At 40.0% G+C, this 13,353-nt stretch overlaps 1 protein-coding gene across 1 annotated transcript in view; it reads left to right on the top strand.

Moving 5' to 3' along the window:
• The window catches only part of LOC141133714 (NACHT, LRR and PYD domains-containing protein 12-like), a 200,615-nt gene that overhangs the window by 84,933 nt on the left and 102,329 nt on the right, over positions 1-13,353 (top strand). Inside the window, exons 7-8 of the mRNA XM_073623234.1 lie at positions 1,385-1,555; positions 9,814-9,987. Of these exons, the coding sequence (XP_073479335.1) occupies positions 1,385-1,555; positions 9,814-9,987 (345 nt within the window). The remainder of the gene's footprint in view (positions 1-1,384; positions 1,556-9,813; positions 9,988-13,353) is intronic.

Here is a 13,353-nt window from a genome sequence, read left to right as displayed (position 1 = left end):
TTGATATCCATTTGAGGAATATAGGACCAAATCCCATGCGTTGAAGTACCTGGGTCATATATCCCCAATCCATGGAGTCAAATGCCTTTTCCAGATCGAAAAACACCAGAGCCCCTCCAGAAGATATCTCCTCATCTATTTGCGTGTGGGTGTACACTCTGCGAATGTTAATGTCAGTTGCTTTGTTGGGCATAAACCCTGTTTGATCTGGTGATATCAAGTGCTCTAGAATCTTCATCAATCTATTGGCAATCATTTTGGTCAAAATTTTGAGGTCCATGTTTAACAGTGCTATGGGCCTGTAGGAGGAGCATTGAAGAAGGTCTTTATCAGGCTTGGGCAGTAACACCACATGAGCCTCATACATCGAGAGCGGCAGTCTCCCCGTCTCAAAGCATTCTCCATAAAGTTGCAAGAGTCTGGGAGACAGCAGCTCCATATAAGTTTTATATCATTCCGCCGGTATCCCATCCGGACCCGGAGCTTTACCATTGGGGAAGGAGGCAATGGCCGAAGCCATTTCCTTAAGAGTAAAAGGAGCTTCCAACTCTGCCGCCACCTCCCCCGGCAGCCCCGGGACCCGAAGGGAGCCCAACAGATCCACCAGCACTCGGTCATCATATTTGGGTATAGCAGTATATAACTCTGAGTAGTACGACACAAAAGCCCGCATAATACCCTCTCCATCTCTCTTTACATCCTCTTTAATAATTCCTGTAACATCCTAGTATATGATCTATATCTATGGAGATGATATCTGATTGCTGAAAACACTAAAGAATGGGGGATGGAAGAATAAAGTGCTTTAATGTGAAGTGTCCCCAATTGTAAATGTGGAATATCTGCCAATATAGTACCTGTATCTCTAATATATCCCAGAAGCCTCAGCACTAAAGACTGGGAATGTATATCCACCCCTCCCTCCCTACATTCTCTATAAGGGATCCTATTCCTGACACAATCCGGTGACCTTCAATGGGAACTCCTGATTTGTGGACTTTAGGAAGGTGATGGAATATTGGGGTCACTGGGGTATCCACCATAAGAAATTCTGCTCTTTTATTTAATAAACCCCCCAGATCCTTTCCTTTATCAATTTCAGAAGCCGCTGTATGAGACTCTGTGTGAGGTCCTGCTTAATAACCGGGTACATAAGGGGGTGACTGAGCTGTCACAGCGCCCCCTCTTTATACTGTGTAGACATAAGTACTGCAATAGCTTCACCTTTATCAGCTTCCCTAATTACAAGATCTTTCCTCTGTATAACATTCTGTATATCCTGATATTCCGCTCTAGTGATGTTATGTTACTTTTTACTAAATGGGAATAATTCCTCATATTCATCTTATAATATAATATCATGTGTCTGGATTTGTCTCTGCAGGTTGCATAGTTGTGATATGACTTCCTCCGGCTGGGATGATCTCCGATCCATTCTTATCAATAACCGATCTCTCACCATACTGGATTTATCATGGAATAATCTGCACGACTCTAAAATAAAATTTCTATGTGAGACGCTCAGACATCCTGGCTGTACTCTGCAGTGGCTGAAGTGAGAATTATTCTATAAATGATATAATATTCTGCAGGATTCTGGTATAAATCTTCTATGTGAGGGACCCAGACATGTCACCTAGATGAAGGTTATACAAAGACAGACTTCTGATTGGCCAGTTACACTGGGAGATCCCATCATAGTCCTTCAGATCACTCACTGTTATTGGCTTTCATCCCCTCCCCCCTCCACTGACTATCAGAGATCAGACTTTGGCTGGGTTCACACTGGAGTTCACAGCGACTCACAGCAGGGCATCTGGTGCGTCTCCATTCACTGTTTCAGGTCCAATTTCAGCCCAAATTTTGGGCTGAATTCGGAACGGAAACAGACTAGAAGATGCACAGGACTCCGTATTCTCTTCATTCAGTGACCAATCATGAATTGGTATTGATACACTTTATGCAAAAAACAAACAACTTTATACAGGTAATTGATACCAAAGCACCAGTGCTGTGACTAGCTGGTAATACCACAACCCCAGTGCTGTAAGTATGTGTTGAAAACTAATACATTATTAATTTCATCAATGCCAAATCTCCAGTGCTCTAATTTGAACTTATTTTGATACATATAAATTGGTATTAATACACTTTATGTAAAGAACACACAACTTTATACAGGTGATTGATACCAAAGTACCAGTGCCGTGACTAGCTGGTAAAGGTGCGTTTTGTGTTTTTTTAAAAAAAACAAATATGCTATACTTACCAGCTCTGTAATGGTTTTGCACAGAGCAGCCCCGATCCTCCTCTTCTTTTCGTCCCACCGCTGATACTCCTGGCTCCTCTCCCCACCCCCATAGCAAGCTGCGTGTTATACAAACCAGCACTGCAGTAACAGTTGGTGATGTGGAGAGTCCCAGTGCAGTTCAAGCTGGTGCAGTGACTAGCACAAGTAGTGCCCCGCAGCCACCAAGAATTAAAAGACAGGCCCATAGAGCCCATAGTGCCCTTCCTGATGTGTCTGCAAATCCTAATTGGCCGACCACCATCCCTCCTGTCCTCACCATCCTGGTCTCTGTATCGGTGACTGTTTCTGTCACTACCACACACTAGTGGAGTATTAGAATAGGGTACAGCACGGCACAGTCCTAGGGTAAACTTACACAGGGTCTCGAAAGATGTTAGATGGCCATCGTATTTTGAGAGACCCTAACCTGGAACGTTTATAGTTACAATACAAGTGTAAAAAATAAATTAAAAAAAACATAAAAAAATAAATAAAAAAGCCAAAAATAGTTGATATTTTATTGTTCTTCTCTCTCTCTCTCTCTCTCTCTCTCTCTCTCTCTCTCTCTCTCTTGTTCTCTCTCTATTGTTCTGCTCTGTTTTGTTTTACTGTATTTTATGCTGAGCTGTAATGTTTTATTGTTACTGTATTTTATCGTGTTTGCTTTGCAGGTATGCCATTCTACTGTTGTATTGTCCTGTTATTGTGTTTTATTGATAACCATTATTTGCTTTGCAGGTACACCATTCAGCTGCAGCACAGGTTTATTTATTCTGACAGTAACATGGTTTGCTCTCCAGTGCTGTAAGAGGTGGCATTTGCTTAAGTTAGACTGTGCCGTTACCCCCGGCTCCCGTGCGCATCCCCGGGAGTGACGTCATTGCGGCTCCGGCCAATCACAGCGCCAGAGCCTGCAATACCCAGAAGTAACTCCTGGAGTGATGTTGCCGGCCGGAGAGGTGAACGAGGACTGCTGCAGGGGCTTCCATCTAAGGTAAGTAATACATAATGAGCTAGTATGCTATGCATACTAGCTCATTATGCCTTTCTCTTGCAGGTTTTATTTTTTTGTTTGTTTTTTTCGTGGGTTTACAACCACTTTCAGACTGCTTGTCAGTTTTTCTTCACGGCAAGGTTTTGGCTGCAAGATAAGATCACAAATATGTCTCCCCCTTCTTGCCCTTTTGTATAGGAAGGTTTAAATTAATTTTAGATATATAAACATTTAGGTCAATTTGCTCATATTTGCTGACTGGTAAATCACAGCCATTTACATGATTTGATACTTCCACCAGCTTTTCACTTTTTGGTTTTAAATAAGGTTCTGAACTGGGGTTCCTTCTTCTAAAAAAGGATTTTTGGATTGTACAGTCAGAAAATGTGATAATTTCTCCATTTGTTCTGTCAATACTCCCAATTGAGATTGCATCTGATTCACCCTGTCATGTAAACTACTTTAATTTTTCCAATTAACCCTTGTGGGTGGATTTTGGAAATCAGAAGCTTGAAGCATTTCAGACCCATTTAATTCAGAACCACTTTGAACTTTTTTTTGGTCAGGCTGTTTATCTCTGTAATCATTTCTCAGATTTTTCCCATAATGAGTAAATCGCCTTTTTACAAACTGTTTCTTTTTAATTGAGTTTTTAGGAACAGCTGGTATCTTTTTATCATCTGGATTGGGTCTAGCTTTCCTTTGATTGAGAGGACCGGAGTTGTTAACAACTCCAGCATGACTACTTTTTGAAGTCTCAAATTGTCCCTGATTCGTTTTAAACTGAGCCTCAGCTATTAACTGAGCGGGCTTTTTAGATTTATCCTGAGGCTCATCACTGTTCTGTTTAACAGTAAAAAGGGTGGTGCTCTCTATTATTAGCCAATACAGATCATTTTTGGGATGCTAATCCCGGGCCATAACAACTTTTATGTTATTTGGTAAGGCATTATCAAAAAGTTGGATAAATTCATGGCTCTAAAAATTGGGTTCTCTCTCAGCCAAGCTATAGGCATTCTTGAGTACTGATAACAATTCTCCGGGACTTTGATTCGGCCTACATTTCAAAGTATAAATGGCTCTTCTGGCAGCAATAGCTGACTTATAGGGACCGAATTTTGTTTTTATTTCCCATTTTTCTTTGACATAAGATATCACCTGATATTTTATCAATTCTCAGTTTTTTCTGTTATGCAGACTAATTTCATTTTCTGCACCAGCAGGATTGGCTACATTAGAAATATCTTCAGTGTCAGTCATTTTTCAATATTGCAACTAACAAACACAATATCCCAAAAAATAAAAATAAAAAATATATATTTTTTTATAATGGCAATAAAATATATATAATTTGCACAATTATATTTCTTGTTTCAAACTTTAACTTTAATAGATCTTGCTGGGGCCTCCATAATATGTCAGATGTTTATACTGAAATATTAACAGTATTATATTTATGGAAATATGCAAACATCTATAGTTAAGGAGATTTGGTTGATTTTCAAATCAATCTAATAATTAAAATTAGTTTATCCATGCTAGTTAGAAGACAAAAATGAATACAGTGATGTGCTAATATATATATATATATATATATATATATATATATATATATATATATATATATATATATATATATATATATATATATATATATATATATACTAAAATTCAGTGCAAAATAATATTAGATATAACTGGTGATGATACAAATAAAAAATATAAATTCAAATATATTGGATTGGTGTTACAAATGATGAGAAATTTTACCACAAGCTCTTGTTACAAAATACCATGTCTTAACACTTCTTGATGGCTTTGTAAATAGCTTTCTGTGGCTTTACCGACTATGAAAACAAACTAGGTATTGATTCAACACATGTGATCTCTTCTCAAACAAATAGACCCTCAATCTTACACTTTAAAAATGCACAAACAAAATGTTATACTGTGCAAAGAGTTTGGTAATTTAACTAATACTTATTTATGGTAAAGATAATTCTCTAATGAATGTTATCATAACAAAACCATTGATGACTTTAAAGTCAGTTTTTGTTGAGTTATACAACAATGTGTATTTCTCTATATTTGAAACAGAATTATTTTGTACTGCAGTTAGAAATAAAAAATGTAAACACGATGCTACAAAGTTTAAATGGTTTAGTAATGTATATGCTAAATAATTCAATACCAAAAGATAAAATAGAAAATTAATACTTTACCGGAGATCTAAGAAACTTTTGTTTTGAGAGACATCAGATGTGCATCCCCCAAAATAGATTTCTACCATTACTACATTTCTCCGTTCTTCTTCCTTTCGGCTCTCTATTGTTCAATCACCCTCACTGTCATCTGTATATACTCTATATTCCCCCCAGGAATGGGTGTGGAAATGCCTTTCACATCAGGAGTGACATCAAACACATATTGCCCAAAATCTATATGGGCAATATTGAACCTTTATTCACAGTGGCCGATAGGGGGCAGTGTTGTATTGCTTAACATACCAAATTTAATTCCCGAATAACTTTTGGTTTTAAAGAAACCATAAAATATCAAGAAATGTCTCTTATGTGTCAAACTTGGTAGACTTTGTGTCTGTCCATGAGATATATGTCTTCTAAGAATGTCTAATCCACACAATTACCTTTCCCCCTCACATATCTGGAAGGTGAGATCATGTGTGGCTGTACATACAATAACCTTTATAAGTAATCTCACATTTAAAATTCCTAAAAAAATATTCATAGTATTATAAGCATGCTCTGATTATGTTATTATAGATATATAATATCATATTATAATAATCATGTAATAATATCAACAACATGTTAAGAATATATTTTGGAAAATATATTAAAAAAAATATAAACCAAAACAGGTAACATTGTTTAATGAATTATGCATATACTTACCTTATTATAATGTAATAATATATAATAGGAATTTATGGCTAATTTATATATTAGCAATGTACAATTTCTGGTTCATAATATAGTTTTAAGTGAGCCTATATCCTTTAGATAGTCATGAAAAGAGGAAGAAAATAACTATACATTTTTCTGTTCATCTTGAAACCTGAGTCACATTCCTTTTTCTAACAAACATTCCTTTTGGCAGATGCCTTATCTGATTTGGTTGTAAATTTGACTAAGACTCCTCAAAATATATAACTTGAGAGAATGTGCACTGGATCCTTTAAGAGAGGAAAAAACTCTAGTAACAGTGTCTATTCATCATCCATAAACTTAGTTTAACCTCTCTAGAACCATCACAAAATGGCTTCTTTCATGTCCAGAAAAACATATGTAAAATAATATGATTAGGCCTCACATTAATTCTTTTAACCTCAATAGTTCTGACATGTACATACCTCCCACAGTCATACCCACCACACTCCTCTCCTGTACACATCGTCCACTGTCATACCTTCCACACTCCTCTCCTGTAAATACTGCCAACTGTCTTTCTTTCCACACTACTCTCCTGTACATACTGCCCCATAATACATTCCACACTCCTCTCCTGTACATACTGCCCCCATCATACCCTCCACACTCCTCTCCTGTACATAATGCCCACTGGCATACCTTCCACACTCCTCTCCTGTACATACTACCCACTGTCATACCCTCCACACTCCTCTCCTGTACATACTGCCCACTGTCATACCCTCCACACTCCTCTCCTGTACATACTGCCCACTGTCATACCCTCCACACTCCTCTCCTGTACATACTGCCCACTGTCATACCCTCCACACTCCTCTCCTGTACATACTGCCCACTGTCATACCCTCCACACTCCTCTCCTGTACATACTGCCCACTGTCATACCCTCCACACTCCTCTCCTGTACATACGGCCCACTGTCATACCCTCCACACTCCTCTTCTATACATACTGCCCACTGTCATACCCTCCACACTCCTCTCCTGTACATACTGCCCACTGTCATACCCTCCACACTCCTCTCCTGTACATACTGCCCACTGTCATGCCCTCCACACTCCTCTCCTGTACATACTGCCCACTGTCATACCCTCTACACCCCTCTCCTGTACATACTGCCCACTGCCATGCCCCCCACACTCCTCTCCTGTACAAATTGCCCACTGTTATACCCTCCACACTCATCTCCTGTACATAGTGCCCACTGTTATACCCTCCACACTCCGCTCCTGTACATAGTGCCCATTGTCACACCCTGCACATTCCTCTCCCTCACTTGCACATTCCTACTTTCATACCATCCATACTCCTCCTCTATGCCTCTTACCCACAAAAACAGTCCTTTAAAATTATATTAATTATCCTCAAGGTTACCAGCTCTAGAGTGGGCACACTTTTGTTAGTTCAACCAAAGGGAATCTTCTCAGTCCTCATATTTGTTCTGCCCATTAATAGTACTCATTTAATTTTGTGATTACTACTGTGATGAATGAAGGAACATAGGGGATATTAGCTACTCTAAATATACCACTGGTAAAAAAAAAAAAATGTCCCTGAAAATATTTTTGAAATATTGGCAACTATGCACTTGGGCACTGTCCAAAGGCCACAGGTTCAGTAGGGGGCCCCATGAGAGGCTCCTGGGATCCTGTGATATTAAAGCGGTAGTAAACTTTGCTAACATTACTACTTTTTAGAGGCCCTGAGGTAGGTTATGCCATGATGTACTAGTATGCACAGCATATTAGCACATTGGGGTGCACTTACCTGCCAGACAGAGCCCTCCAGCACTGCGCTGTGATCACTCTTGCGGGTCCCGGGCGCTTCCTTCCGTGTTCTGTGCCTTTGGTCACTTGCCTTGGCTGGGCTGCGTTGCTGTCACTCCCACGCATGCTCATTCGCATCCTCTCTCTCTCATCCTCCCTTCCTTACCCCTCACCCCTCTCTCATCCCCTTTCTCTCTCTCTCTCTCTGTCATCCTCCCTCTCTCTTTTTAATTTAATTTGTTATAACAAAAAATTGTTTGCATTTTTTTAAATATAAAAAGCCCACCAAAATCCTCAGCACCAGGCCCATGATGTTCTTAATCTGACCCTGGCTGGGATGTCCTGTCCCCTGCAGCCGAGGTCTCCCCACCGAGCATGGAGGAGACTTGCTGAGAAAGCCAGTCCATGCCTCTGGAGGCGGCCGTGGAGTGTAGCTGGCTGTTCAGACTATCCAAGTCACTCATGGCAGTGGAATACAGGCAGAGAGGACACAAACTTCCTTCTTCTTCAGTTCCAAGTTCCAACAGGAGTCTGCTGCTGTGTCTGCTCTGCATGTCCCCCCTCACAGCAGTCCCCATCTTCCTGAAACTCTCAGCTAATCTTAATAGCCTTCCCCTCTTCACTTCCTGCAATTAACCCTTTGTTGAAAGTTATGCACTGTTTTCCTTATTATGAAGCCTTGTGCCTATTTTTTTTGCTATGGGCTTGTCTTTTTAGCACCTCAAGAAATGAGATAGGCACTCATAAACTAAAAGCTGCTTAATTTCCAGTAAATGTACCAAAGTTTGTAGACACTTTAACTTTTGTGCAAACCAATAAATATACGCTTATTGATTTTTTTTTTTTTTTTTTACCCAAGACATGTGGCTGAATACATTTTAGCCTAAATGTATGACTAAAATTGAGTTTATTGGATTTTTTTACAACATAAAGTAGAAAATATTATTGTTTTTCAAAATGTTTGATCTTTATTCATTTATATCACAAAAAATAAAAATCCCAGAGGGGATCAAATACCACTAAAATAAAGCTCTATTTGTGGGGAAAAAAGGATGCAAATTTTGTTTGTGTACAGCATTGCATGACCGCGCAATTACCAGTTAAAGCAGCGCAGTACCAAATTGTAAAAAGTGCTCTGGTCATTAAGGGAGTAAAACCTTCCGGGAAGTGGTTAAGGTAAAAAACCTTCATCCTTTACATCCTCTGTAATAATTCCTGTAACATTCTAGTATATGATTTATATCTATGGAGATGATATCTGATTGCTGGAGACACTAAAGAATGGGGGATGGAAGAATAAAGTGCTTTAATGTGAAGTGTCCCCCATGTGAATGTAGAATCCCATTGTGAGTGTGGAATATCCACCAATATAGTACTTGTATCTCTAATATATCCCAGAAGTCTCAGCACTAAAGTCCCAGAAGTCTCAGCACTAGTCTCAGGCTGGAAATGTATATCCACCCCTCCCCCTACATTCTGCTGTTATATTTCATAAACCCCCAGATCCTTTCCTTTATCTATCAATTTCAGATGCCCCTGTATGAGACACTGTGTGAGGTCCTTCTTAATAACCAGGTACATACGGGGGTGACTGAGCTGTCACAGCGCCCCCTCTTTATACTGTGTAGACATAAGTACTACAACAGCTTCACCTTTATCATCTTCCCTAATAACAAGATCTTGCCTCTGTATAACATTCTGTATATCCTTATATTCTGCTGTAGTGATGTTATGTTACTTTTCACTAAATGGGAACAATTCCTCATATTCATCTTATAATATAATATCATGTGTCTGGATTTGTCTCTGCAGGTTCTATGATTGTGGTGTGACTTCCTCTGACTGGGATGATCTCCAATCCATTCTTATCAATAATCGATCCCTCACCAAACTGAATTTAGCATATAACATTATTCTGGGAGACTCTGAAATAAAACTTCTATGTGAGGGGCTCAGACATCCTGACTGTACTCTGCAGCACCTGAGGTGAGAATTATCCTATAAATGATATAATATTCTTCAGGATTCTGGTATAAATCTTCTATGTGAGGGACCCAGATATGTCACCTAGATGAAAGTTATGCAAAGACAGATTTCTGATTGGCCGGTTACACCGGGAGTTCCCATCATAGTCCTTCAGGTCACTCGCTGTTATTGGCTTTTACCCCCCCTCCACTGACTATCAGAGATCAGACTTTGGCGTTTGCAGCGGCTCACAGAAATGGAAATAATTCCTCCTGATTTCATACATGTTGGGATACATGTACATACAGTGCCTTGAAAAAGTATTCATACCCCTTGAAATGTTCCACATTTTGTCATGTTACAACGAAAAACGTAAATTTATTTTATTGGGATTTTATGTGATAGACCAACACAAAGTGGCACATAATTGTAAAGTGGAAGGAAAATTATAAATGCTTTTCAAAATTTTTTACAAATAAACATGTGAAAAGTGTGGGGGGGGGCATTTCTATAGCGCCCCCCTGAGTCAATACTTTGTAGAACCACCTTTCTCTGCAATTACAGCTGCAAGTCTTTTTGGGAATGTCTCTACCAGCTTCGCACTCTAGAGAGGGACATTTTTGACCATTCTTTGCAAATGTGCTCAAGCTCTGTCAGATTGGATGGAGAACGTCTGTGAACAGCAATTTTCAAGTCTTGCCACAGATTCTCAATTGGATTTTTAAACTAGGCGATGGGGGGGAGGGTCCAGAGGCAGAGATAGCCAGCGCGGAAGATATTCCAGAGGGTAGTATTGGGGGCATTAGTGGTAGGTTAACCAAAGCACAAAAACACAAGGTGAGTATAGTAGCAAGTCCTAGTTGCAATCTCGAAACACCCAATACGAGGACAATATGCGACCGGTCTAAACTATGTGGCATGTTCACCAATGCCAGGAGCATGGCGGACAAGATGGGTGAACTAGAGATACTGTTGTACGAGGAGGATTTGGATTTTGTGGGAATTTCAGAGACCTGGTTCAACAGCTCTCATGATTGGCTGGCAAACATTCAAGGGTATACCCTATACCGCAAGGATAGAGAGGGTAAAAAAGGGGGAGGGGTATGCCTATATATCAAGAATAATGTACAAGTGAATGTGAGAGATGACATCACTGAGGGAGCTAGAGAGGAGGTGGAATCCTTATGGGTAGAGCTCCAAAGGGATAAAGCTAAGGGGAAAATAATACTGGGAGTATGCTATAGGCCCCCAAACCTGAGGGAGGAAGTGGAGACGGATCTCCTATCACAAATTGGATTAGCAGCAAGAATGGGAAGTGTTATCATAATGGGGGATTTTAATTATCCAGACATAGACTGGGCGGAGGGAACCGCACATTCATTTAAGGCTCGCCAGTTCCTTAATGTCTTGCAGGACAGTTTTATGGGTCAGATGGTAGACGCACCAACTAGAAATAAAACATTACTGGATCTACTGATTACCAACAATACAGACCTGATCACAGATGTGGAAATGCGGGGCAATTTAGGTAACAGTGATCACAGGTCAATTAGTTTCAGTATAAATCACACAAATAGGAAACATAAAGGGAATACAAAGACACTGAATTTCAAAAGAGCCAACTTCCCTAAACTAAAAACCTTGCTAAAAGGCATAAACTGGGATAAAATATTAGAAACAAAGAATACAGAGGAGAGATGGGTTTGCTTTAAGAGCATATTAAATAAGGGCATTAGCCAATGTATCCCATTGGGTAATAAATTTCAAAGAGCGAACAAAAGTCCTGGATGGCTTAACTCCAATGTAAAAATGCATATAAAAGCAAAGGAGAAGGCCTTCAAAAAATACAAGGTTGAGGGATCATCCTCAGCATTCAGACTTTATAAAGAATGCAACAGGATATGTAAAGGTGCAATTAGGACAGCTAAGATAGAACATGAAAGACACATAGCGGAGGAGAGCAAAAAAAATCCCAAGAAATTCTTTAAGTATGTAAACAGTAAAAAAGGGAGGACAGACCATATTGGCCCCATAAAGAATGAGGAAGGACATCTGGTTACAACGGATGGGGAGATGGCGAAGGTATTGAATTTATTCTTCTCCTCAGTCTTCACGAGTGAATCGGGGGGCTTCAGTAACCAAAACTGCAGTGTTTATCCTCATGACACAACACAGGAAGCACCTCCATGGTTAACAGAGGACGGAATTAAAATTAGACTTGAGAAACTTAACATTAATAAATCACCGGGACCAGATGGCTTGCATCCGAGGGTACTTAGGGAACTCAGTCAAGTGATTGCCAGACCGTTGTTCCTAATTTTTACAGATAGTCTACTGACTGGAATGGTACCAGCTGATTGGAGAAAAGCCAATGTAGCACCTATATTTAAAAAGGGCCCAAAATACATCCCTGGGAATTACAGACCAGTTAGCCTAACATCGATAGTATGTAAACTCTTGGAGGGGATGATAAGGGACTATATACAGGATTTTAGTAATACGTACGATATCATTAGCAGTAATCAGCATGGATTCATGAAGAATCGTTCTTGCCAAACCAATCTATTAACCTTCTATGAGGAGGTGAGTTGCCATCTAGATAAAGGAAGGCCTGTAGACGTGGTGTATCTGGATTTTGCAAAAGCATTTGACACAGTTCCCCATAAACGTTGACTGTACAAAATAAGGTCTGTTGGCATGGACCATAGGGTGAGTACATGGATTGAAAACTGGCTACAAGGGCGAGTTCAGAGGGTGGTGATAAATGGGGAGTACTCAGAATGGTCAGGGGTGGGTAGTGGGGTGCCCCAGGGTTCTGTGCTGGGACCAATCCTATTTAATTTGTTCATAAACGATCTGGAGGATGGGATAAACAGTTCAATCTCTGTATTTGCAGACGATACTAAGCTAAGCAGGGCAATAACTTCTCCGCAGGACGTGGAAACCTTGCAAAAAGACCTGAACAAATTAATGGGGTGGGCGACTACATGGCAAATGAGGTTCAATGTAGAAAAATGTAAAATAATGCATTTGGGTGGCAAAAATATGAATGCAATCTATACGCTGGGGGGAGAACCTCTGGGGGAATCTAGGATGGAAAAGGACCTGGGGGTCCTAGTGGATGATAGGCTCAGCAATGGCAGGCAATGCCAAGCTGCTGCTAACAAAGCAAACAGAATATTGGCATGCATTAAAAGGGGGATCAACTCCAGAGATAAAACGATAATTCTCCCGCTCTACAAGACTCTGGTCCGGCCGCACCTAGAGTATGCGGTCCAGTTCTGGGCACCAGTCCTCAGGAAGGATGTACTGGAAATGGAGCGAGTTCAAAGAAGGGCAACAAAGCTAATAAAGGGTCTGGAGGATCTTAGTTATGAGGAAAGGTTG

The sequence above is a fragment of the Aquarana catesbeiana genome, linkage group LG03 (assembly GCF_042186555.1).
Source record: "Aquarana catesbeiana isolate 2022-GZ linkage group LG03, ASM4218655v1, whole genome shotgun sequence".
NCBI classification, from domain to species: Eukaryota; Metazoa; Chordata; class Amphibia; order Anura; family Ranidae; genus Aquarana; species Aquarana catesbeiana.
The sequence above is the reverse complement of the archived record's forward strand: the minus strand, read 5'-3'. Positions and strand labels throughout refer to the sequence as shown.